This window comes from Acanthochromis polyacanthus, chromosome 4 (assembly GCF_021347895.1).
Source record: "Acanthochromis polyacanthus isolate Apoly-LR-REF ecotype Palm Island chromosome 4, KAUST_Apoly_ChrSc, whole genome shotgun sequence".
Lineage (NCBI taxonomy): Eukaryota > Metazoa > Chordata > Actinopteri > Pomacentridae > Acanthochromis > Acanthochromis polyacanthus.
Window position 1 is genome coordinate 32751124 of NC_067116.1, and position 26625 is coordinate 32777748.

The 26625-nt window shown below is 40.3% G+C and overlaps 1 protein-coding gene across 1 annotated transcript in view; it reads right to left on the reverse strand.

Moving 5' to 3' along the window:
• Positions 1-25804, reverse strand: part of atp10a (ATPase phospholipid transporting 10A) — a 49323-nt gene extending 23519 nt beyond the window's left edge. Inside the window, exons 1-10 of the mRNA XM_022201960.2 lie at positions 25100-25804; positions 19334-19538; positions 17146-17231; positions 12265-12371; positions 12050-12181; positions 11760-11890; positions 10002-10254; positions 9139-9356; positions 8871-9065; positions 3842-4403 (exon numbers count right to left, since the gene is read on the reverse strand). Coding sequence (XP_022057652.2) covers positions 3842-4403; positions 8871-9065; positions 9139-9356; positions 10002-10254; positions 11760-11890; positions 12050-12181; positions 12265-12371; positions 17146-17231; positions 19334-19538; positions 25100-25530 — 2320 coding nt within the window. The 5' untranslated portion in view covers positions 25531-25804. The remainder of the gene's footprint in view (positions 1-3841; positions 4404-8870; positions 9066-9138; positions 9357-10001; positions 10255-11759; positions 11891-12049; positions 12182-12264; positions 12372-17145; positions 17232-19333; positions 19539-25099) is intronic.
• Positions 25805-26625: the final 821 nt, after the last annotated feature.

Sequence of the window (26625 nt, forward strand, 5' to 3'; positions counted from 1 at the left end):
CACATCCATCCATCCATTCTCTATACACCGCTATATCCTCACTAGGGTCGCGGGGGGTGCTGGAGTCTATCCCAGCTGACTCGGGCGAAGGCAGGGGACACCCTGGACAGGTCACCAGTCTGTCACAGGTCTACATATACAGACAGACAATCACTCTCACATTCACACCTACGGGCAATTTAGAGTTATCAATTAACCTCAGCATATTTTTGGACTGTGGGAGGAAGCTGGAGTACCCGGAGAAAACCCACACATGCACAGGGAGAACATGTGAACTCCAGGCAGAAAGATCCCAGACCCACCCTGGGATTTGAACCGGGGATCTTCTTGCTGCAAGGTGAAAGTGCTAACCACTACTCCACTGTGCAGCCCTCAAATACCACATCATGAAAAGAAATGTGCATCTTACTAAATCATGGTCAGCGTGTAAACAAAGGAGAAGTTCTGACATCCGGAAGGTACACTGCAGTGATTAAGTACTGCACTTTAAAAAGATTGATAAAGAGGAGAGGCAGGAAGTACTTCTTCTGTTCAATGTGCATCCGGACACGAAGTCCAGGATCTAATACAAAAACAAAACAGTAACTTGACGTATAGTACAGTATAATTTGGATTATTCATTAATTGATATTCAACATACTGCAGCATACACAATATAACGAAGATTTCATCACTGTCTAATGTTTGGTATGTAGGCGCCTACAGTAGTCTCTAATTACAATTACTTTGATAGGCCTTGTGAATAAAGTTTAAGTCCTCCTCTGGGCATAAATTAAACCCCTCAAAGCTCATCTCTGTACTTAAATGGCTAAGGTACCACAAATACACACGTGGACAAAATTGTTGGTACCTCTCAGTTAAAGAAGGAAAAACCCACAATTCTCACTGAAATCACTTGAAACTCACAAAAGTAACAATAAATAAAAATGTATTGAAAATTAAATAATCAAAAACAGCCATTACTTTTGAATTGTTGATTAACATAATTATTTAAAAAAACAAACTAATGAAACAGGCCTGGACAAAAATGATGGTACCTCTATAAAAGATTGAAAACTATTTGACCAGAGTGACATGATTAACTCAGGTGTGTCATTTAATTGACATCACAGGTGTTTCCAAACTCATAATCAGTCAGTCTGCCTATTTAAAGGGAGACAAGTAGTCACCCTGCTGTTTGGTGAAAAGGTGTGTACCACACTGAACATGGACAACAGAAAGCAAAGGAGAGAATTGTCCCAGGACATCCGAAAAAAAATTATAGACAAACATCTTAAAGGTAAAGGCTATAAGACCATCTCTAAACAGCTTGAAGTTCCTGTGACAACAGTGGCTCATATTATTCAGAAGTTCAAGACCCACGGGACAGTAGCCAACCTCCCTGGACGTGGCCGCAAGAGGAAAATTGATGACAAATTGAAGAGACGGATCGTTCGAATTGTATCCAAAGAGCCCAGAGCAACCTCCAAAGAAATTAAAGGTGAACTCCAAGGCCAAGGTACATCAGTGTCAGATCGCACCATTCGTCATTGTTTGAGCCAAAGTGGACTTCACGGGAGACGACCAAGGAGGACACCACTGCTGAAAAAAACTCATAAAAAAGCCAGACTGGAATTTGCAAAAATGCATGTTGACAAGCCACAAAGCTTCTGGGAGAATGTCCTTTGGACAGATGAGACCAAACTGGAGCTTTTTGGTAAGGCACATCAACTCTATGTTCATAGACTCAAAAACCAAGCATACGAAGAAAAGAACACTGTCCCTACGGTGAAACATGGAGGAGGCTCAGTAATGTTTTGGGGCTGCTTTGCTGCATCTGGCACAGGGTGTCTTGAAAGTGTGCAAGGTACGATGAAATCTGAAGACTATCAAGGCATTCTGGAGAGAAATGTGCTGCCTAGTGTCAGAAAGCTTGGTCTCAGTCGCAGGTCATGGGTCTTCCAACAGGACAACCATCCAAAACACACAGCCAAAAACACCCAAGAATGGCTGAGAGAAAAGCGTTGGACTATTCTAAAGTGGCCTTCTATGAGCCCACATCTGAATCCCATTGAACATATGTGGAAGGAGCTGAAACATGCCATTTGGAGAAGACACCCATCAAACCTGAGACAACTGGAGCTGTTTGCTCATGAGGAGTGGGCCAAAATACCTGTTGACAGCTGCAGAACGCTCATTGACAAATACAGAAATCGTTTAATTGCAGTGATTGCCTCAAAAGGTTGTGCAACAAAATATTAAGTTATGGGTACCATCATTTTTGTCCAGCCCTATTTCATTAGTTTGTTTTTTTTAATAATTATGTTAATCAACAATTCAAAAGTGATGGCTGATTTTGATTATTTAATTTTCAATAAATTTTTATTTATTGTTACTTTTGTGAGTTTCAAGTGATTTCAGTGAGAATTGTGGGTTTTTCCTTCTTTAACTGAGGGGTACCAACAATTTTGTCCACGTGTGTAGTTGTTTTGTCTATAGAATGGCAGAAAATAGAGGAGAAAAGAAAATTATAAGACTTTTTTTTTTTTTAAACTAAAAATACTCACATTTGAGAAGCTGCAATCAGAGATGACAAACTTTTTCCTTTAAGAAATTACTCAAACCGAAGACACACTCACTCTGTTTTTAGTCGTTTGGTCTGTGAAATGAAATTTGCTGGATTTTGGTAGATTTTTTGTGAATGCTCTTAAGAAAAATTTTTAACATTTCTTTTTTTCCCCACCAGAAAATGTTCAAAAATTTCCCCAAAATGTTGAAAATGTGGACAACAAAAGTTTCACTGTGAAAATGTATATATATCCCACACTTTCAAACTTGAAAACGGGTCAAGTTGACCCACAGGACAACACGAGGGTTAACAATAAAAACTGCCAAATGTGATGGTTCCAGCTTCTCAAATCTGGGGGATTTGCTGCTTTGGTTGTGTTTCACATTATTTGGATCACTTTTTTTTCCCAGTTGCAGACGGTTAATTAGACAAAAACAAGGAGCTTAAAGACTTGGTGTCAAGGAAAATGTGAATGAAATTTCTTCTAAGCTATTTTACGGAATAAATTATCAATCACCAAAATACAATGACTAAAATGATCCTTGGCTGCAGCCCTACAAACAGCATGTTGTGTTAAGCCTTCATGTGGGTTGAAACGGTCCCTGCTAAGCACCGCTGGACAGATGATGTCTGGTGACTGTGTACAAAGCATTAGTGAAAAGTGCCTGTGTGGCTCTTTGTGTGCCTGGAATACTAACAACCTGCTACACCTTTGCCATTAGGACATAAAAGAACGTGTAGGAGATGGAACAAGGAAAAAAGGAGGAAAAAAAATGCACGAGGAAGTTGTTTTGAGAAAGCCGTCAAGGTCGGCATTGAGTTTAGCAGCTCTAAAAATACAGGTTCTTACATAACATGTGACTTTATATGTTTACCTCAGTGGAAAGCTTGAAGGTTCAGTGAAGGCTGTGTGAGACCTTTAGTGCTCTATGAAGACAAAGAGCACCCCCCTGTGCTGCGTTCACACCCGGTCTAATCACGTTTTCACCAAACTCCAGCGGAAAGCAAATCATTCTGGACTGACCAGCATAAAGTGAAACTATTCTCATTAGTGACATGTCCAGTAAGCCTAAGTGTCATGTGAAGATTACATGAAATGATTAGTGACTGATCTCCACCTGACCACCACGATTCACCATGTCTGCTGGAACATGACACAGCATCTGTCACACATCCAATCCAAACCACATCACAGCCAACAGCAGTCAACACTGTATCATCTTTAAATTCACCTTCAATTTCCCAATAATCTAAGACTGGCTAAAGTGGTGATAAAAAAGGACATTGTTCTACCTGTGTTGGGCGGTTTGATGAGGTCCATGATGACAGAATCGGCTCCTTTGGTGTAGACGGTGATCTGATCCGTCAGAGGGTGTCGAACCACCACAGACATGCGTTTCCTGGTGGAGTCGAAGCCCAGAGTGTGCAGCAGCTCAAAGCTCAGCTTCCCCAGGTGAGGCAGCTCCACAGTCACCTGGTCGGGGAGGCGTCCGACGAGGGAGCACTTGTAGGCTCGGGCAGCGTAGACCAGCGCAGCCTCATCCGGCGACTCAGCCTCGTAGCGCAGCTCTCCTTCCTCTATGTTCCAGGAGGCCTTTCCGTCGTAGCAGGGCGGGACGGGGCTGAAGGCGTTTTCCAAACCTCCACATGAACGTTCCTCGTGCAGTTTGGTGAGCGTGCTCTCTGCCGATGGAGATGACAGCAGGCTGGAGCATCCCTTGTTGGAGGAGCGGTTGGTGATGAGGCTGGAGGAGCTGCTGCTGTTGGAGCCGGAGGTCAGCCGGCTGGGGGTGAAGCGTTTGATGAAGTCCTCGATGGTCTTAACTGGAGACTTCAGCTCAAACCTCATCCGCACCTGGAGGACAAAGAAAAGTCGGTCAATCAGATCTGCAGCAGAACTTAATCACAAAAATGTATTTTTGCCCTCTATGGATAAATGCCTGACTTAGACACAGAATGTAGCAGGGTTACATTTCCTCTTAAAAATCAATCTCGTTTTTCCTCTGTCCAAGGATAAAACAGCCTTTTAACACTGATTAGCAGTTCCCATTACAGAGTAAATGTAGACAAACTCTACACATCTCAAATCCCCAGAGGCAAACATATTACTACTGAAAAACATAACACATTCCATTTTTAGACAACATGTTCTGACTTCCTGGCTCCTCTTTGGACCAATCTCAACAATTTTCCAGCTAAGAGTTTGACCAGTAATAACCTTTCCCCTGAATTACAAAGGATACAAAGAATGCATTAACTTAAGAAGTGGATCACACAAGATTCGGAACATTTTTTTTCAGTGTTTTTCAGCAGGAACACCCGTAAACTCTAATGCAACAGCAACATTCATTCCACTTTAACAAATCTTCTGCATTTTCAGTTTTTGTTGACATCAGTAAAATATACGGTATTAATTCTACTTTAATGAGGTCTCAGTAGGTTAGTCTGTGATGGTGTCATACTGGACTATATTACATTAAAAAGTGTTCTTAATATTTTGTCCACACCCTTTACAGACATGAGGGGAGCAAAGTGTCAGGTAGAGATAAACCAGAGATTAATCAGTGAAACTCACTGCTTTTTATTGTGATGTATCACATTGTATTTTTAAGATCCATATATTCATATAATTGAATAATGTATCCCTAACAATGTATGGACTTTGTTAAAATTAAATTTGTTAAATTTGTCAGCATTAAGATCTGTTGCTACAATTTTGCAACTTTTCACAAAATCCTGTAAAAACCAGAAGAAAAAAGAGAAAAGAAACCTGATTATTGTCTTGAACAGAGAGTTACTATCAACAGCTGAAAAATCAAGAAGAAAATTACACTTCAGTAACATCAGTGCTTGGGTTTAGAGAGTTATATGATGAAGAGTTTTGTTCTACACGTGCGTATAAATCGCATAAATTTAAAATTTTCCCAAAGCAGCACTTCAGGGCAGCTGTGCACCCGGTCTGTTAAAAGCCTAATGCCAGCTCTATGTGGAGCTGCCACTACAGAATACACTTGAAAGTTATCAGTTTCACCATCTGTAATCCAAACTGTATTAAAACTATAACTAAATGAAGAACTGTTATATTAAGTGTACCAACACAATACCACCATACGAGCAGGAGCATATGCACACACTTCAAACACAAAGATACTCAAGCTAAACGTCCACATACACTTGTGGCCTCAAATCCAGATTTTACTAAAAGAGAGTCCTCCGTTCAACCCACTGTGCCCATCATTCTTCTCACAGCTATATAGTAACCCAGAAATAGGGCTGGGTGATAAATAGAATTAATTAGATTAATTCGCCTTTTTAAAACCTGACGATTTGAAAATTTGCCAAATCGTAAAATCGAGGCGAGCTTAAATATATAACAATACAGATTCTTCTTCTGCCTTTCACAACTTGTGCACTGGTGTTTGCTTCCACCTCTCATCTCCTTTCACCAAAACACTCACACCCCCGTCACGGCGGACAGAACAGCAGACGAAGAGTTGGTCGCGAGAAAAGGGCCTCACGTTACATCGATTATATGGAAGTGGTTCGGCTTTGACAAGACTGACACAGAGCAAACTACAGTCATGTGGTTTGCAAAGTACTGTGAAAATGAAGAGTAGCAGCACAACTAACCTCTTTCAGCACCTCCGGCAGAGGCATCCTAAAGAATGGGAAAAGTGCTCGCAGCTACGGGAGTGCGGCATGGCTAGCACTAGCCATAGCAAACAGACCGCAAAGAAAAAATAAAAATCGATTAAAATCGTAATCGTCCAAGATGACCAAAAAAAAAAAAAAAAAATCGAGATTTTATTTTTTGCCATATCGCCCAGCCCTACCCAGAAATAGATTTAATGTGTCCCAAGACACATTAACATCAACGTAGTATACCAAAAATACCATGATATTTACTACATCAAGTCAGATTTTGCAGTATGTAAGCCTTAGTATGGTTTCTGGCCTTTCAGACTCACAATCCTCTGTGCAGTTTCATCGCATGTACTGCTGTGTCTTGAGTATAAACAAGTTTGAGCTGCCGAGAGTCCACAGACAGATGACAGCTCATTTCCAGCTACAGACTGTGATGGTCAAAGGTTAAGGCAATGTTATGATGATGAAGTGCGTTAAGAAATACTGCGTACTGCAGCTTTAAAGAGAGTATTAGGGAACATGATAAATGCAAAGAACAAGAAAAACTTGACTGAAACCAGTGGATGGAGATTATTCATTAATCTATGATAACTTGTAAAAGGCTCATAAAGTGTGTAAACTACTTTTGGGAAACTTTTTTAAGCATAAGAAGTTGTTATCTTTTTAGCCTAAAGATGCTTTTGAGAAAAAATAAGGCCCAGCTCTACTGGCACAGAAGATCTCAGAACTGATGAAAATGCCCCTCCTGGCTGTAATCCTTCAGCCAATCCTTCATCCCAAGGTGGTGCAGTACAATAGCATAAAGAGTGACTCACTTTGAGGTCTCCTGGCAGCAGGAGCCACAGTTCTCACATATATACAAGTATAAATCATTCAGGTGCCTGGTAAGCCACAAGGGCATCATCAGAAAATGAACAATCACACTGACACAAAGGACAACAAAGTAAAACAATAAAAAGTGAAATAAAAGAAAACCTGAGACTGTATCAGAGCCAGCAACATTCTGCAGATTTACATTTCCCTCCATGTTATCAGATAACCTCCAAACAGAAACACAGCCTCACATAAATATTGTGTCACTGTGTATGGATTAATCTGTGCAGATTTGTGCGTCTGACTGGCAGGACGGTTTGTGGCGAGGAGAGGATATCACCTCTGAACAGGACGACCACACCCAGACTCACACAAGAGCAAAACAAAACACGGATACGCAGCTTCGACTGGACCGAGCACATCAAAGATACACGCAGCACAACAGTGAAAGCTACGTGCAAACACAGGCTTTGTTGGATTTTGGAAGGGTTTTCGAATTATATAACAAGCAGCTTGAATTTGAATTCTTTGCATCAAAAGATGGAAACTACTCCCATGTAGTTCAAAAAAAGACAAACAAGAAAACAGGCACATTAGAGAAGCCCTCCTGTCAGTGTTTTAGTAGTTTTTGGAAGCAAATCAGTTGAATTTTTGGATCCTCTATTGCTTTCTACATATTACTCTTGTTTCAGATTACAAAGGAGTCATAAGGAACAAAACACCAGTGATTTGTACTTGTTGGTAGATGGTGCACTGAGATGGTGTCTGTAGGAATCCATCCCACTGTGACACTATTTTCAAACAAAAGGATGGCAGAATTAAGAATTACATGGTGTAATAGAAGCTAAAATATGAAGAAATTCACCAGAAAACTACAGCTATGACAGCAGCTCCATCAGGCTGCATTAGGCATAGTGGTGCTTAAAGCTAAACGCTAACATCCACACAGCAGCAATGTTTATGTGCTGATTTCTACAAGGTATAAATTTTACTATTCTCATCTTAGTTTAGCGTGATAGGATGCAAACATTTGCTAATTAGCACTACAAACCAAGCATAACTGAAGACCAATTCATGCTTTCTCCTCATGGATCACCATGGAGATCCCACCCTGCCACTTACAGAACCCAAAGGATCTGCTTCCAGATGCCACAGGTCCTCCATCAAAGGTGCCCAGATTTGTCAGGGCTGTTTGGCAGCAGTAGGGACACACACAAAAAAAACATTAGGCAGATAGTTTTAGTGTTGTGGCTGCTCGGTGTGTATTTCTAGCGTTCCTGGGGGTACATCATTGCCTCTGTCTCCCATTGTCTCCTGTTGCATGTCTACTATCAAATAAGGCAACATCTATCCAAAGGTACTTTTCTTTTTGCGTTTTTTAAAGGCATCATAGTTGTAAAAGAACAGAGTAAATGAATGATTCACCAGATTCAGTACATTTGCTGGTAAGACTTTACCAGCACAGACACACTCTCTAATAAAAGGAAGGCTGATGTGGAGAGAAGCTTGGAAGTTGCATTCTGGTGACTCCAGCAGAGCCTCAACCAGCCGCTGTTATGCTGTCAGCACGATATTACAAGCTCAGCTTCTTCACCAGCAGAACAGACACGTCTATTACAGTAATTAAAAGCACAGCTGGCTTTACCTGCTAGTTAAACACTCGTTGCCACAGAGATGCACACACAATAACAGAACACACAAGACTAAGAAAAGCAACAAACCAGAAGAAAGAAGCGTGAAATAAGATTACAGCAAAACCAGTTGAATAAAAATCACACATCTGGCAGCATGTGTGATCAAATTAAGATGTAATCTCTTATTTCCAGGAGGAAGGTTTGACTGAACTGATTTAGCTGAGGGTTACCTTGTGCCTGGGCTGGTCGGGGGAGGACACCACCACCGTGTTGCAGATGGTGAGAGCGATGAAGAAATCGATGGTGTCGGAGAGGTCAGAGGGCAGCTGGGACATGGGCTGGCTGTGGAAGCGCATGAAGTCCATCTGACTGCTGCAATCATTGACCTTGTCTAGAAGCTGAGGGTCAGGGGTGATATCTTTCTCCTGCGGGACAGAGGAGGTTTTATCAGTGAAGAGCCGACAGCATGAAAACAGCGGGACAGCAGAGGAAACTAACCATGGGGCTGCTGAAGGCTGTGTGCTTGGACAGGATGCTGGCTCGCTTGGCCTCCGCCCTGCTGCCCGTCCTGCGGTGGGACTTGGTGCTTTGGGATCGCAGCACCACTCGGGCGCTCTGGTGGCTGGTAACACTGTCCCGCCTGGGCAGGGTGCCGCCGTGAGATGTACACTCCTCTTCCTCAGAATCCATTTCCTGGTACATGGCAAGTCTTTTGGCTGATTAACACAAACACACCATTAAAAATGACTTCTGAATCCCAACATTTACTGGTGAGTTTGTAAGGCATGTTATTACTTTGCCAAGGGAGACAGAAGAGTTATGACGATCGACGTACATTTGTTAGTTTGCCCGATTACACAACATTACTCAAAAATGGAACAGAATTCAATGAAATTTTCAGGGAAGGTCAGAAATGACACACAGACCACCCAATTAGATTTTGGCAGTGCTGCAGCTAATAGTCTGGATCCACAGATTTGTTAAAGATAGCCGCATGGCGTCACTGTAACTATGACAACAAGTGAACGCTACGTCAGCTGCCTGCTGATGATCTCATGATTGCGATTCTACAACAAATCCACCTATGTGGTCTTATCCGTTGGAAATCACACAGGGAGTAAGCAGCTTTGGTGGAGTACTACGCTCTCTGAGTGCTTTTCTTGTCTCTTAAAATGCTGAGAAAAACAAGTCAATGGTGAGAAGAAATGTGACAGGAAATGTAAAAAATGGCCAGAAAATGCTTGGTATTCAGAGGAATAACAAGACAGCGACTGCTAACTGTTCCTGTAAGGGTATGCAAGTGTGTGTGCGTGTGTGTGTGTGTGTATTTGTTTGTGTGTTTGTTGGCTTCCTTGTCTCACCATTGGCATCATGGGAGTACTCCACCCCTGCCACAGTACAGCGTCGAAACACCATCTTGTTCTCGGTCAGCGTGCCTGTCTTGTCAGAGAAGATGTATTGCATCTGGCCCAGATCCTCAGTGATATTAAGTGCTCTGCACTGCAGGTGAGAGTCTGTCTCCTCGTCGTACAGATCCATGTCCTGATGAATGAAGTACACTTGGCAGATCTTGACGATCTCAATTGACACAAAAAGGGAGATGGGTATCAACACCTAAGAGAGGAGAGAGTGTTTATTAAGAGATGCAGAGCTGTGTATCAGTTAAATGGATAAGCAATAGATAAACGGTTCTAATAATACACTCAAAGTAACAGATAAATCAGGGCATTGCTAAAAGTAATGGTTAAAAGATTAAAATGGAAAAATTAATGGATAAATGGTGACATTTCAAAAAGCAATTTACAAACTGTTAGCTCAAAAATATTGGATAAACAACTGAAATTATTTGCCAAAAGTAGGAGATGAATGGTAAAATCATGGATAAACAGTTAGCTTTGACAGGTGTTTGCTCATCATAAGCTTCCTGTATTAGCTAGCTCGGTTAGATTCCCAAAAATTAAAATTAAATGTACTGGAATAATGGTTACAATAGAGGACATAAATAGCTCGCTAAAAATCAAGGATAAACTGTTGAAAAGCAGGCAAAAAGAGAACACAAAACCTGGTAAAAACACAGAGTGAGAAGTAATTATACAATAGCTAAAACATTTACTTAAAAGTAACAGATTAATGGCTTGAGTAGTTGGATAAAGATCAAGGTTCAAGGTTTAAGGTTATGTTTTGCAGCAAAAATGATTGCATTTGGCATTCTGTTACCAAACAGACAGGTACTTGCTCAAATCAAGACAAAAGACAAAAAGTGCTCAGTATTCCACCTTTCACCAACATACAAACACAGCAGATAAACAGCTCAAATAGTCAGAAACAACTAACAGATGAAGTAGTAAGTTATAAGTCATGGATAAATGGTGGTGGAAAACAAGGGGCACTAAAGTTCATCTGGCTTACTATGACAACAAAAATGTTCTGTGGTACGGTTACCATCCAAAACCTTGAGAGCTAAACAAATGATTTATGAGCGTACTGGGTGTACATTTGATTGTTTAAAAATGTTGGTGGAATCCAGAGTGGGACATTTCCAGGCAGCATTTCTGGAAAGTAGTTCCGGAGAAATGAGTCATGGCTTTTGCGAGGGCAGTGAAGTCTGCACACTCTCCTCTGAACGCCAGCAGTCGTGTGTTTATTTGAAAGTGTATCAGCACATGTCTGGTAATACTGGTAAATGTCCAGTCCTACACAGTTACTGTTTGTACAAAGAAGCCAAAACTTTCTCCTCACTGACCTCTGCTACCTGAGATCAGGGCGACTCACACAGCAGGACAGACAGAGTGATGTTTACTGACAAGTTTCCAAGTGAGAAAACTAAAAGAATCAGATCAATAGCTGTCTAGTGCCACTTTCTCCTATTTTGATCTTGCAATCCAGAGATGATTTCGCTGCATGAAGCTTACAATGTGCTTTCTCACGGCTGTTCCAGAATAAATGTGAAGATAAGGATCGAGAGGTCGCAGGCAGCCAGGGGCTAAAATAATTCTGCTTTGATTTACAGCAGCGCTTGTGTACAGTGGGATAAAACATTTCAAAGTCAGTGATACTGTTTGGCTCCTTTATGTCTTTATCTGCTTCTTTGTTTCTTTAAGCTCCTCTCTGTTCCGCACCTGAAAGACGATGATCATAGTGAGGAAGAGATAAATGGCTGACATGATGGGCGATAAGTCCGTCCCCTCTGGACTAAGAACGTCAAACACAGGCCTCTTATCTCCGTACTGAAACATCCACAGCCCGTGACCTGGAACAGCAACACCACAAGGTCAACTCATAAAAACACTGGAATCAGAGGAGAGGAATAAAAACAGTGTACACTCGACATAAAAGGAGATTTTCTTTCTTCTTCATTACAAGAAAACTGCAGGCCGCCCTAACAGCTGTTTAGGTAACTGTTACATACCAACAGCAGCAAACAGGCACAAGACCAGCAGGATGATGACACACCAGAACACATCTACATTCATCTGTCTCTCCAGTTTGCTGCGCTTGTAACGCGGGCCGTTGTTGTTCAGCATGGCTTTGGTCTCATGACCTGCGAAGACACACGGCGTGTTAGTCCGAGGTCAAGTATGTGGTGTTGTGATACACGGCAACGCTGTTATTTTGGGGGCTGACCTGCATAAATGACTATTCCCACAGCCTCCTCCGTGTTGCGGATGGTGCAGCCTCGCAGCAGCAGGTTTTCTTTGTAAAGTGCATCTCTTCTGCCGCTTCGATGGATTCTGTCAAGTCAGAAGATGCAAAAACAAAGGTTAAAACATCCGCAGGTTTGAAAGACGTGTTGTCTTTGCTGATAAATGGCCAAAATAACACCATTTATCAGAGCCAGAAACTGTGAAAACAGAAAAAAAAGATTGTGTTTTCAACTTCCTGAAAGCTCTTGAATATGTCATGTGTGGCCTTCAGTTTTGTCAGCAAAATTAACCAAATCTATGCTAAACTTGTGACATTTAATCAATAATCGTTTGATTCTACATATCTAATTTAACAATTTTCCAAAAAAAATAAACTGTTTGCACCAGGTTATGCAAAGAAAACCAAACAAAACTACAACTCAGAAATCATGATTTATTGAGCTGCGACCAAGACTCGTATGTCAAAAATGAAGCTTGCTTTCGACTGAACTGCAGGTCATGTTTACAGAACAATTCTTGAAAAATTCCACTTTGAATTTATCTTTTTGTTGTGACTCATCACATAATAGCTTTGTAATTCTGCATGGGTTTCATCTCAAACATTATTATCCTCTGAACCCTAAAAACCTGCAGGGCATGTTATCATAAAAGAAAACCCAACACTATCATTTATCAGAGACAGAAACTGTACAGATGGAATCACTGGTACTTGTGGAATTATGTGTGATGGGCAGTTCAGGTAAAACTAGCAAATCTAAGCTTAAAATCATGATATTTCAGCAACATTGCTTTCTTCTATGTTTTTTAGATGCAGAAACACAACTTTTGTAACAGTTTCTGTTAAAAAAACTTCAAAACATCTGAGAACTCATTAATGACTCCACAGTGTAATTGACAATCATAAGACAGAAATACAGAGACGACTGCACTGAACTGTGTTTGCACAGAACAAGAATGGAAACAAAATAAAATGTCCATAAATAATCAATGCAATAAAAATGGTTTACAGAAAGGCAAGTTGTCAGCAAGCTGTTGAAAGATACATTCAGTATGGTGAAATATCTTTCTTGAGTTCACGTGCAAAGTGGTGTAAAATTCGTGTAGTTTGTAGAGGCTGTTAATATTTAAACAGTAAAATATCTACACTTTGTAAAATCATTTTCTCAGTATTGTTTGCATCTGTGGGCACTTGGAGAAATGTTGTACATGCTGATTCTAGTTTTTTCCAATTTTTGGCGAAGAGATTCCACTTCAGTTTTTTCTTTTATTTCAATGATTTACGGCATTGTACCTTTGTGGCACAGAAAGCATTTTTGAGTTCTGTCTACATCTAAACATGCTTCCACAGAGGTGCAGGGCCTTATATTTCAGAGAAAAATTATACAGTTGACTAAAAATGTGACAAAGAGGTTTAAAGGCTTTCAAAAAAGACATTGACAAAATTAACTGCAAAAACTCGAGATCCCACATCTACAGAACACAATGTGTATAGTTTTCCACTAGAACTGCTTTCAACTAAAGAAGCAGTCCCCATGTATCATGTCTGCAGCTCTGACCCCTCCTCAAATATAAATTTAACCCATGCATGAAAATGTCTGTGCCAGCAAAATGAGCACCGTTACACTCAGGTGAAACTATGGCTGTTGTAAGCAAGTCTATACAGCGGAGCCCAAAGACAACATCTGTTTATTCTGCTCAGCACCTCAATCAATCACGCTCTAAAGCACCACGGCCCCCCCCTCACCAGGAGCCCTTATCTCAGCACAAATTCCCTCCGATACAGAAGAAGCTACCGTGCCGACGCTCCACACAAAGCCCCTCGGGCTTCGAGTCAATCAGGCAATTCACTGCCTCATCGCTGACCCCCAGATCTCACCGGAGACTCGTCAGTTTAAAGCTCGTCAGGCTCATATAGAGAGTCAATGTCATACAAAGAAGGAATTCAGCTCTTAGGCGGCCCACCGAGGAAGTTTAAAGCCCCTCTTAGGGGAAATCTTTTTAACTAAAAGTGTGATGTATGTTGAGCTGCATTAAATGAGGGACTGAGGAGCGCTGGCTTAGCTTTTAATGTCAGCCTTAATCCTATTACTAAATCATGGATTACAAGTGTGTGAGTTAACCTTTAGCTGGGAGAAGTGCTTAATCAGCTCTGCTGGTGCTCCTTTCAGACTCACGCAACTGTCAGCATGTTTACCAACAGGAATGTTCATCTTCTGGCCCCTGACAGCAGCCGACTGACAGGTCGCCACCTTTATGGACTAATAGCAGTGACCCTGAGCAGTTCACACACAGCTCGTCCTGCACTGCTCGAGAAACTGATAACACCCTCTGAGACACAAAGTGCTTTCTCTTTCACAAAGGGACTGAGATTAGACCCGGTGTCACTGGTCATAATGTAATAAAACGTTGCTGGGACAAGGTGCTCTGCCCGGTGCTCGGCTGTAGCCTGGCAACTGAATACCTGCAGCATCTGGTCGCCTTCTGAGCAAAGAACACATGTCATGACCGTCTGAGTGCATGTCGACACGGATGCTTTCCCTGACGCTGCTCATCACTGTCTCACACACACTTACCCTACACTTCTCAGTGTGGGAGGAAAGAAAACTGCATCTAAACACGCCTGGTTTGAATCCACGACTCTGAACATCCTGCGGGCGTCTGACTGGGAAACACCAGCATGTTAGAAGAACAATAACAAAACTGGTAAAAACACAAAACTGAGAGTGACAGGAGGAGATCGATAACATTTTATCTGCATGGAAAATATGAGGTTAGAGCGAGCAAGTTAGCTTAGCTTAACCAGTGTCTTAACCAAGTAGCAGCATCCAGAGCTTAAAAAAATAAGCAGTACATTGGAAGTCATTATGGAGTCCGTCTGCTGTAATTAAGAAATAACAACCGTCTGAGGTCTTCTTAGAAAACTGATGGGAACCTAGAAACTTGTTAAGTTTCTGTTTAGCATATTTTCAATAGATGTATATTTCTGTGACAAACAAACAGGTAAAGGCCCGTCAAACACCTGTTGTGACCAAAGGGAGGACCAAACAACCACCTCTAGGTCTAAAAAAGTGAAGCCAACACAGAAGTACCAAAAACTGCAGCTACTTTAATATCCATTTGAGACTGACTCCAAATCAAATCAAACCTCATAGACCCTTATGTTAAAATGTCCAAGTTTACCATAGAAAAATACATGTTTACAGCCTGGTACAGAAATTACTTTTCTAAAGCTAATTTTCCCATTCATGACAACTGCTGAGGGTGTATTTCAGTACAAGTTACCACTTTAAATTGTACTGAGGCCTAAAGTTATGCATAATTAAGAGGAGTGACTGCTAGAAGTGACAGCTCAGTGTAGTCACAGAACAGTCTATGAGTCAGAGAGGTTTGCATGGTCCACCTCAGCTCCACCTCTTTACTCATTTTTGGATTAGCCACGAGCTAGAAGGAGTCATGTACTGCCAAGATGACGACACTGCACTGAGCTTCAAAACTGGTCTGTAGGAATTTATGTGAGTGATGTCACGAAGGGTTTGTCCTCCTTTGCACACAGTCTATGGTCAAAACACAACAAAATCCTCCTACCAGCACCTCTAAAGTTCTCTAATTAACAAGTTACATGTTCCTGTAGTCGGGTTTTCAGCTGAGACTGGCAGGCAACCAGTAGACATTGCAAATAAACATGTTTATAGAGAAATGATCTGATGAAAATCACAAAATATTAATCAGATAGACCAAATAAACAGTAATAGCAAAAAAATGACAACATTACAGACTGTTCGGCTGAGCTGCAGGCTGTGTACACAGAGTGAAGAAGAGACAAGCATGGAAACAAATTAGAGAGGCTGACAGGACAACAAACATACTCGATCAATTAAAGTAATGCAGCATGGCTCAAAAAAAAAAGCATAGAGGAGCCAGTTCTCAGCAAACTACTGGAAGACACATCAGCATGTTGAAATATCTGACGTGCAGAGTGATGTGAAAAGTCCCTCGTGTGTAGAAGTTGTTAAAGTTGCAAAATCTTTAAGGTATGTAAAGTCACCATTTTTTCCAATAGTAATAACTTCTGTGGGTGCTTGGAAAAATGCTGTATGTATCAATTCAATTTTTAAAAAAGTAAATTCAACTTCTTTTTTTTCTCTTTTTCTTTGATTTATGGCATTATTAATTTTGGTATGCTGCACAAAAGACATTTCTGAGTTCTCTCTACCTCTTGCCATGGCTGTGCTGTTTCCATAGAGGTGCAGGACTTTATACTGCACTGAAAAATGAGCCCACTGTGAGGAAAAATGTGACAGGAGCAAAACAAAACCCAGAATCTGTTTGGGGTTCACAGGGTTAATGAAGGAGATGAGTCAGTGCATGAAACTCAGCCACACTCCTTCCTTCCTTCCTTTCTTATGTCTTTCAATACATCCACAAAACCCAACAATCGTGTATGTACATCTTGGGAAAACACCCTTGAACGTTTCCACTGCAGCCAGAAAGGAAGAAAGGCTGAGAGTGAAAACACAAGCTAACGAGCAACCACAGCTCCAGTAGTATAGTTGCAATAAGCAGAGGTACGTTTGGTTCATTGTGGTCATGATGAAGCACATACATCTTCAAATGTGCCTGGTCAAAACCCTGTGACCACATCCCAAGATGGCAAATCGTAATCCTGACTTGGAAAAACTGTTCAAGTCCTAATTATAAGTTGGAAACTGCTGGCTTGTCAACAAACCACATGGTCACATTATTTCCAGTCTGAAGCTCAGCATTGCATTAATTTACAGTGAAGCAAAACTGAAACCTAAAACCTCTGATGAGTTAACAAGGAAGTTCAACATGAGGGTCCGTTGTTGAAAACAGTACTCACATGTAGCCTCTGAATCTGTTCAGGTCATTGTTGGGCTTTTCACATTCAATTACGCTGTTGTACTTCAAGGGGTCGAACTCGCAGTCCTGGAACCAGAAAACAAACATCAGATTATTCAGTTGAAGAACGCAGCACCTCAGCAAATGAGCTCTGAATATACAGAGTGTTTAGTGTATTATGCTAGCAGGAAGGGTGTGCAAAATATTACAAAAACTGCTTGATATGATGAAGTGCAATTACACATCATTTCACAAACGACCTCCAAAACGAATCTCATCCGTTCACCAGGAACGCAGGACGTGTTGCAGGACAGTAAAAGGTTGTGTAGCTCACATTAGGTGACCTCTACAAGTGTTTAGTTCATTATTTTTAACTCTTAGTTCACCTACAGTGCAGTTAAAGTAATGTATGTTATTTAGAATGAATTTTCTTTGACTAACTTTACTCATGCTGATCTGAAAATGCTCTGGCTGTTCTAAAAAAAACAAAGAGAGTTTTTACACAGTTATACCTTATTTTATTATTTATTCTATCGCTGGGGATCATCTGATCACTTCATGCTTTCTCCTGTATAACAGAATTCTTGGCACCGCTCAAAAACTTTTTTTCTCGATGCCAAATTGTTGAGAATTGCTGAGAACTTTAAAAACTTATCAGTGTTGACAATTAGTTCTTCAATTACTCAAGCAGAAAATACATTTTAGTTTATCAGATGGTCAGAAATAACAAAAAAGGCAAAGATTTCATTAAAATAAGGCCACACAGACTCACTGTCATCACACTACACAGACTGAACATGCTCACTGTCGTGTACTGTCACCCCCAAAAGTCTAATCTGAGCCAGGAAAAAGCCTGGTATGTAAATAACTACTGCATCATCACTGGATGTGGACGTAAAAATATTTAGCTTTGGTGAAGAGCAGTAACTTTTATCATGAATGCCACACATACCTTCAGCAATTTAACTATAAAAATGTAAAATTCATCAAATGAAAACTGTCTGTTGGCATCATTTTATGGCCAACACTTTCTACAAAATATGGAAGGTGTTAGCTAAAACTATTTAACATATAACTAGTTCTGCTCTTATCTGATGACTTTTGTAAAGCTGCTTTCACACTGCAACACTTTGCTTGGACAACAAGAACCTATTTAAGCTCTCAGTTCTTCTGGCTGTGTCTCCTCCACAGGAACCAGCTCCAGAGAGATGGTTGTAACCTGCACACTGAGAGGAGGATCTTCCAAAGGTTCAGGAACAGCTTCAGTCCGAAAAACGGTGATGGGTGAAGTATGCTGGCACCGTTCTTAAAAGTTTCTTTGTTTATTTCACTTCCGCTCATTGTAGTTCAGTGAAAAAATATATAGGCCAAAAGAAGTCTCTGATGACAAGATAAAGCATTTATGCAGAGGAAAATACTCACTGTAAATTTGAAACCTTAGTCTATAATTAGCAAACTTTTACACGAACTAATTCAAAATCAGCCCTTTTAGCCTTTATGTTACCATTACAACATAGACCAAACTAACAGCTATTAAAGAACAAACAGTAGTAACTTGGCAGAATTCCAATTCTATGAGCAGGTAGGAGATAAAACAACGGAGTAATTGGCATGTGAGATAATATTTCGTCAGACTTCTTCAGTGATGATGGCAATGTTGGAGACGAGAAAACTGCAACTTGAGAAGAACATCGCGAGGACCGAAAAACGCCCAATGAAAAACCAACCAGCGTTTGGCAATGCACAGTAGTTGTTTAAGGTTGCTCATTGGTACCTGCCCTCGAGAAAGCACTTTAACCAACAATAAAAACAGCCCTGAAAGAAAAGGCACAAAGGATTGGGCCATCCTAAAAGTGTTCTCAAGTTCCTGCAGTGGTAAACTGCTGAAAAACAACTGGAACTGATTTGTACTGGTGTGTGAACAAAATGACACTTCTGAATCCTCAGTTAAATAATCTGCTTAATTATCTGCCTAATTTGTGGGGGGGTTTTTTTTATACCACAGGGAAAAATGCAGATAACAAAAGGCTGAAAAGACACTTAGCCTTCAGTGACTTTTGGTAGAAACTCAGCTTGAGGTTTCTATCAAACGTCTGCAACCACAATGACACACTGAAACAGCTGGAATCACAGTAAACCAAAACCACCAGATGTTTTCCAAAAAGCAGACAAGAAGCGAAAAGTCTCACCAGGTCAAAGAAGCTGCGAACGACCTGCCTCTGCTTCAGGTTGGTTTCTCCGTCCAGCGTGGCCGTCTCGATGTGACACAGCCGGTCGGGGTCGCTGGAGCTCAGCAGCAGGACGTCGGCGGGGAGGATCTCGTTGCATCGCAGCCGGATGAAGTCTCCCACCCGAACCTCCTTCCAGTACTTCTCCACATAGCGTCTCTCAGCTCTGCCAGAACAACGACACAAACAAACGGCTGCAGCATGAAAGATGTGAAGCTATTGTTTGCAACAATTGATGCTTCTATAAATAGAGACTTCAGCCCAACTTCCATAAATCTATGAGGGATAGTAAATACGTTACGCACAAACGAGGACAGCCTGTTTGTTGAGGCTAAAGCTGGTGGGAGCGACTCCCAGATTCATTTAGTGGAACATGTTCAATTCATTGAGTCCATCATAGTGGAGTAAACTGTGGTGCATAATGTCACTATTCTGAGAAGAACTTTCTGATCAAACCATTAATGTTCAAAAACACTCAGGAATGAATATTAACTCTCTGAAACTGTGCTAATGGTGACCACTGGCTTCATTTCTGACCAGTGTGCTAAATAATGCATATATAAACAGTGCAGAAGTGAAAGGAAAAACTTAGTTATTTATTCATAACAACTCCCACCCCGACATTAATGACTCGCATCCGAGTGTAGCATAAAAACATTCCCGTCCATGAATTTTGATGGTGAAACGTACGCAGTGTCAGCAAGAAAATAAGAGCATTACACTGGGCACTTTGTTTTTAAAATACAAAGTAAATGCAAAGAAACCCGAAAAAGGGCAATAAATTCCTTTTGATTGCACAAAAATGGATCAATACCTCGGGGATACTGAAGAAACTGCAGACTTGGTAAGTATGAAGTGGCAATCTGAATTCTTTCCTGCAACAGTCATCTTAATGATCAATTGAGAAATTTAATAGATAGCTCAATCGGCAATAAACATAACGCTCATCTGCAGCCCAAAGGAAAGCAATAGCAGCGCAAATTCAACTTAAAAACACAACTTTTTCTTGGATGATGTCCACAGTTTGGACTGTTCAGCTGAGTTTGAGAACTGATGAATCTTTGAGGCTTTATTTCAGACATAAACACCAAACACATGATGGTCCTGAAATAAGCGAGTACAATGATTTCTTTGACTCAGATACTATAAACTGAATATCACTGGAAATCAGACTGGCATAAAAAGCCATTAGAGGACAGCCCTTCTGGCTGTGGGACATTCTGACGATCATATTTTAATATTTTCTGACCTTTCATGAATAAAATGTTGGACCAGTTTATGCAGAAAATAGCAGGTTACGTGCAGCCATATTCAGGGTAAGCACAACATGGACTTTTATTTTGGAGAGAGGAAGATAAGCAGGAAATACAGTGAATTTAACAATGAATGAAAAAAGGAGAATTATTGGAGATAATCTCCAACTATTTTCATCACTGATTAATTGATTTGACCACTTTTTCTTTTTAAAATCTAAATTCTCTTATCCACCTTCTTATATAGGAATATATATACATTTTACTCTTCTATGGCTAAATATCTCTGGATTGTCACAAAACAAGACATTTAAAGATGCCATTTTAGAGTTTGGAGAAACACTGATGAACAATTTTCTTACATTTTACAGAGCAAACAACTAATGAATTAATCGAGATGATTAAATTGTTAGTTGCTCCTCTAAACAATGCGAGATTGTTTTTCCTGGAAGATTTCCTCCTGATTTGACCGAGTCAGTTTGCTCAAACCTCATGTTTGCCTCAGATGAACTTTAGAATTTATTTTTACACCTTTGGACGTCTGTGGATTTTATCGCCTATCACTTCATCAAAGTTGATTATGGAACAGATCCACGCTGGAAAAACTGCAGATGCAACAATTAATCGATTACTTGTCAACTACTACACTAGATGGCAATTATTTTGATAATTGATTAATCAGTTGTATTTTTTTTAAGGAAATAACATCTAAATTCTGATTCCAGCTCTTGAAATGGAAATAGTATCTGTTTTCTTTCCTTCCGTATGACTCTTAATTAAATATTTTAGTTCTGAGGACAAAACAAACACATCTGAGGACGTTATCTTGGGCTTTGGGAAAAATTTGATCAGCATTTTTCACCTCGATAGACCAAACAACGAATTTGATATCCGAGAAAATAATGGACAAATTAATAAACAACTAGAAAAGCACTCTAAGAGCGCATACCTCCGCCAGGCCATCTGTCTGTCTGTCTGTTAACAGCATAACTCAAAAAGTCATGAACGGATTTTCACCAAATTTTTACTGAATGTCCTGAAGAGCAAAAGTAACAATCGATCAGATTTTGGAGGTGATCCGGATCACCGTCTGGATCCAGGATTTTTTTGAAGGACTCTGTACAATTGAGAGAGATGGCCATCTCTCCTCCAAAATCTAATTGATTGTTACTTTTGCTCTTCCGGACATTCTGTAAAAATTTGGTGAAAATCCGTCCATGACTTTTTGAGTTATACTGTTAACAGTCAAACAGACAGACAGACAAACTCCGGTGATTACATAACCTCCTGGCGGAGGTAATGAAAATATTCATTGGTTGCAACTCTACTGCCTGTCTAAATATGCCACCACAAGCACTCCTGTTTCATTTCAAACAAGAATTTCTACTTTAAATTATAATTCAATGGAACAAACAGGAACATTTTAACGAGGACAAAGTGAAAAAATATCATTATATCTGTAGTCTGATGGAAGTCACGTGTTTGTCTTTTGATGATGATTAAATGTGAAACGTATCTGCCATTCTTTGAGCATGACTGCAACATAACTCTGCCTGCACACTCATCAGTGATAACTCATTAATTATCTAGTTATGAAGGAATTTACCAGCTTTCAGAGAAAACAACAACATAAACTAACGGCGATGTTCAGTGACCTGGACAGCAGATTATTTCCAGAGGAGGCTGTTAGCACCCTGACAACCAGATTAAGAGCAAACTCTTGACATTCCACCAAGTTTATTAGCAGGAATGTATGATTAGATTGAATCTGCATTTAGGAGGAATCCTCCTTTCAGACTCTCTAAACACTACATATTTAATAAGTGGGGGTTCCTATTGCTGCTTCTGCACTGTGTGAAGATAAAATGGATTCAGACGAGTTCAGAAGCAGCTCCAAGTTTTCCACAAACACAAAGTGACAGATAGTTTGACCGACCGTGTGCCGCAACCTTGAGAAAAATGAAATACGGTTTTAGTCAAGTCAGCTTCTCGCCAGGTTAAGAAAGGCGACGTTTTGCACAATATTGCCACAGCAGAAAAAAAATTCAACACTGTCCAACCTTGACAGAACAACTTGGGCCGAGACTTAAGCTAAAACTGTGGCGCTGCTAAACACTGACCCTTTTGATAACCGTGAATTATGCTCTGTACACGGACGACAGTGCTGCTTTTCATTAGCAAAATACAGTCTGAGCACACAGATGCAGGAAAATAAGTCAGAAGCAGGTCATCAGGTTGTGAACTGACTCATTATTAATAGAGACAGCAGAAAAGCTTTCACTATCAGAAAAAAAAAAAGACAGTTTCACATCTGTGTGGCAGACAGGTGGGCAGGAATCTGGTGTTTCCTGGACTTTTGGTTGCCACATATTTATCATGTGTGAGCAAAAATCTGAAATGTTCTGCTGATTGAAAAATAAAGATGATCTGCAGGAGATACGTTCCCCTCGATATTTAGAGCATTTGTTCGCTCTAATAAAAACAAGAAAGACGGATTTCTCTAATTCCTGTTTATATAATGAGAATATTTACCAGCTTCTCTACTCCCCTGTGATAGTAAAGTGAATATTTTTTGAGTTATTGGGCAAAACAAGACATTTTCTGACACTTCTTATATTGAACAACTAATGGATTAATGAAGAAAATATCTGACAGATTATTTGATAATGTACAATAATTGTTAGTTGTAGCCCTACTGGCAAAACAACCAAGACAGAAGTGTGTTCATTGTTAAACTGCCACAAAGAATCAGTTAGTTGTCATTTTGTAAATTCATCTGCAACTATTTGAGTAGCTTTTAAAAGAAAGAAAGTCCTACATTTTAGATTTCAGCTCCACAAATGTGAATAACACCTGGTTTCCTACCTCCTCTATTACAGGAAATGAATGTTGTTGAATCTGTGGGCAAAATTAGACATTTGAAGACGTCATATTAGGAGACTAACTAATCGATTAGTGTAGAAAATAATCAAAATATTAATCAACAATGAAAGTAATCCTGATTAGGCCAGAAACTGAGCTAATATGTGTTGACAGAACAGCTGCAATGATTAATATATTAGCCGTCAACTACTAAAAAAGTAACTATTTTGACAATCAATAATAGATATAGAGAATTGATCTGACAAGGAAAAAATGTCTAAATTTGTTGATTTCAGCTTCTTAAATATGAATATTTTCTGTTTTATTCACTCTTGTATGACAGTAAACTAAATATCTTTATGTCTGTAAAGAAAACAGGACATCTGAGGACATCACCTTGGACTTTAAAATGGTTTTTTACCATTTTCTTATGTTTATTAAACCAAATCCATTAGTCCAGAACATAATCGAAATACGAAAGAATTACAAAAGTAATAAACTAAGCTAATGTGTGTTGATTGAAGCGCTGCAATGAATAATTGATTACTTGTCAGCTATTAAATTATTCACAAATTGTTGTTGCTGATATTTGATTAACTGATTTCAGTAACCTTTAATTTAAAAAAAAAAGTTAATAAAAACAACACAAAACTCTGATTTCAGCTTATAAAATGTGACTATTTTCTATTTCTTTCCCAGTCCATGACAGGAAACTTATTATTATTTTTCAGCTTGTGGCCAAAACAAGACACCCGAGGACGTCATCTTGCACTGTGGGATATTTCTCGCAATGTTCGACAAAAAAATCAATTAATTGAGAAAATAACTGACATATTAATGGACAGTGAAAATAATCATTAGTTGCAGCACTGCTAGAAAGAAAATGAAGCAAATTGTTGATTTAAGAGCTGCAATAAACAGGTGATTAGTTGTCAACTGATAAATGAATCACCAACTGTTAATCGTTAAGTTGACGTCCTTCTCTGTGACAGTAAACTGAATGTCTTTGTGTCTGTGGACAAAACAAGACAACCATGGACTTCTGGACATGCTTCTACGATTTTCAACAAGAAAAACGAATTGATTAATCAAGAAATTGGTTAACCAATTGAAAAGCAATAAAAATAACTATTAGTTGTAGCCTTACAAGCAAGAAAATGAAGCAAATTGATTGAAGAGCTGCAATGAATAATTGATTAGCTGTCTAATAAATTGATCACCAACTATTATAGTACTGATACACTGAACTCAGTAACTTTCAATTTTTTTCAAAGTTAAAATTCTCGGATTTCAGCTTCTTACATGTGACATTTTTTCCCCAGTTTATTTTCTCAGTAAACTTTGAGCCTGTGGGCAAAATAAGTCATCTGAGGACGTCATCCTGCACTTTTGGACATTTTCTAAGAAACTAATCGATTAACCGAGAAAAAAATTGACAGATTCTTGGACAGAGGAAGTAATTGCTAGCTGCAGCCCTACTGGCCAGAAAAAGAAAATAAAGTTTGTTGGTTGTTGTTCTGAAAGTGAGTCTTGATCAGCTGATGTGAGCAGCACAGTCTGTACAATTTGAACAGCAGCTGGACACATCTGGCTGCTGCTGAGGCCCACTAACCTGCTGAACACCAGACAGTCCATGTGATTGATCTCCTTGTCGGACCGGTGTCTCCGGTAGTCCTCCCACAGGTCTTTGATGGCGGTGACGGACAGGATGAAGACCACCGGAGCCAGAGCCAGCTCTGGCTGAAACGCGTTGACAACCGGGACGAAGTTGAGTAGAGCGATGAAGACAAAGTAAACATTGGCGAACCTGTGGAACTGCTCGAAAAGGTTCTTGGGCAGGAATGACAGCACGGTGTACTTGGTGGTCTTGATCTTGTTGTTAGCGTAGTGTCTGTTGGGGTTTTCCTCTCCTTTGTTGGCGGCGTCGTACAGCAGGTTTGCGTGGACCGTCCTGGTTTTGTTCTCTTTGCTCCTCTTCTTCCTCTGCCTCCTGCTCTCCGGAGCTTTGACCGTCCCGGTGTCTTCGCTGCTCCGCCGCTCCATAGCAGCTCTTCAAACTTTCCCACAGTTTAGCTTTTCTCAAACTAGCAGCCCGAGCTAAGTTATCATCTCTCACCGTGTTTAGCGACTCTCCCTCTCGGTCCTCGGTCGCTCACACCAACGGCAGCTTTTCATCCATGTCGACTCCTCTTTTCTCGACTCAGAGGAAACTTTTGCTTGTTTAGTTTCTCCTTTTTTTCCCTGCAGCTGGAGGATGCTCCGACGGTGGGAGGTTTGACTAGGACGTCCCGCCGCTGCTCCGTAGATTTGCTCATCATGTGGATCCTTTACTGCCGCTGGATGCGCGCAGCTGCGCAGCTTTGAGAGCAGCGGCAGCGCGCAGGACGCGCAGCGGCAGGAGGCTCGCCAGCGGCTGCGCCGTCGCTTCTGTGTGAAATGTGATCTGAGGCCCCTCCTAGAGCGACCTGGAGCCCCTCCTAGAGCGACCTGGAACCCCAGTGCCACGCGGTAGCATTCAGTTTAGACAGACCTGCAGCAAACACACAAATAAACCAGGATTATTCACCCTGGAGGGGCTTTATTTCACACTGACTGTTTGGTGCGGGACAATAAAGAAATTTTTCAACTTTAAAAAAAGTTTCATCAGTATTTCTTTGCTGCCTGTCAGGAATGTGAAATCTCTCATGCAAGACAACTTGAGTATATATATATGTATATAATAAACGAAGACATTATAATGTGTACATTCAATACATAAATATAACAACAGCAGCATCATAGCAACAACAGCAATAATAATACAACTACTACTAACGATGATGACCACATTCATTTACTTTGATTATATAGACACCTATATAATAGGCAGATAAGAAGTAAGCTTGTAAATATATATGAAATATGTATTCATCTATATAGAAATTACATTTTTTTCAAAGTGGCTCATTCAGAAGAGAACAAACACCCCATATGAGTACACCTGCATATTTAGGGCAGCCAAAAACAGGCCAGCTACTTTTCACGTTATCACTCACGATCATTATGAAATTAACATTAGTGGCAGAAAAGGCGCAAATTTTGCAATAAACATTTGACCATGGACTACAGAGTAAGACAACTATATATATATCTATATAT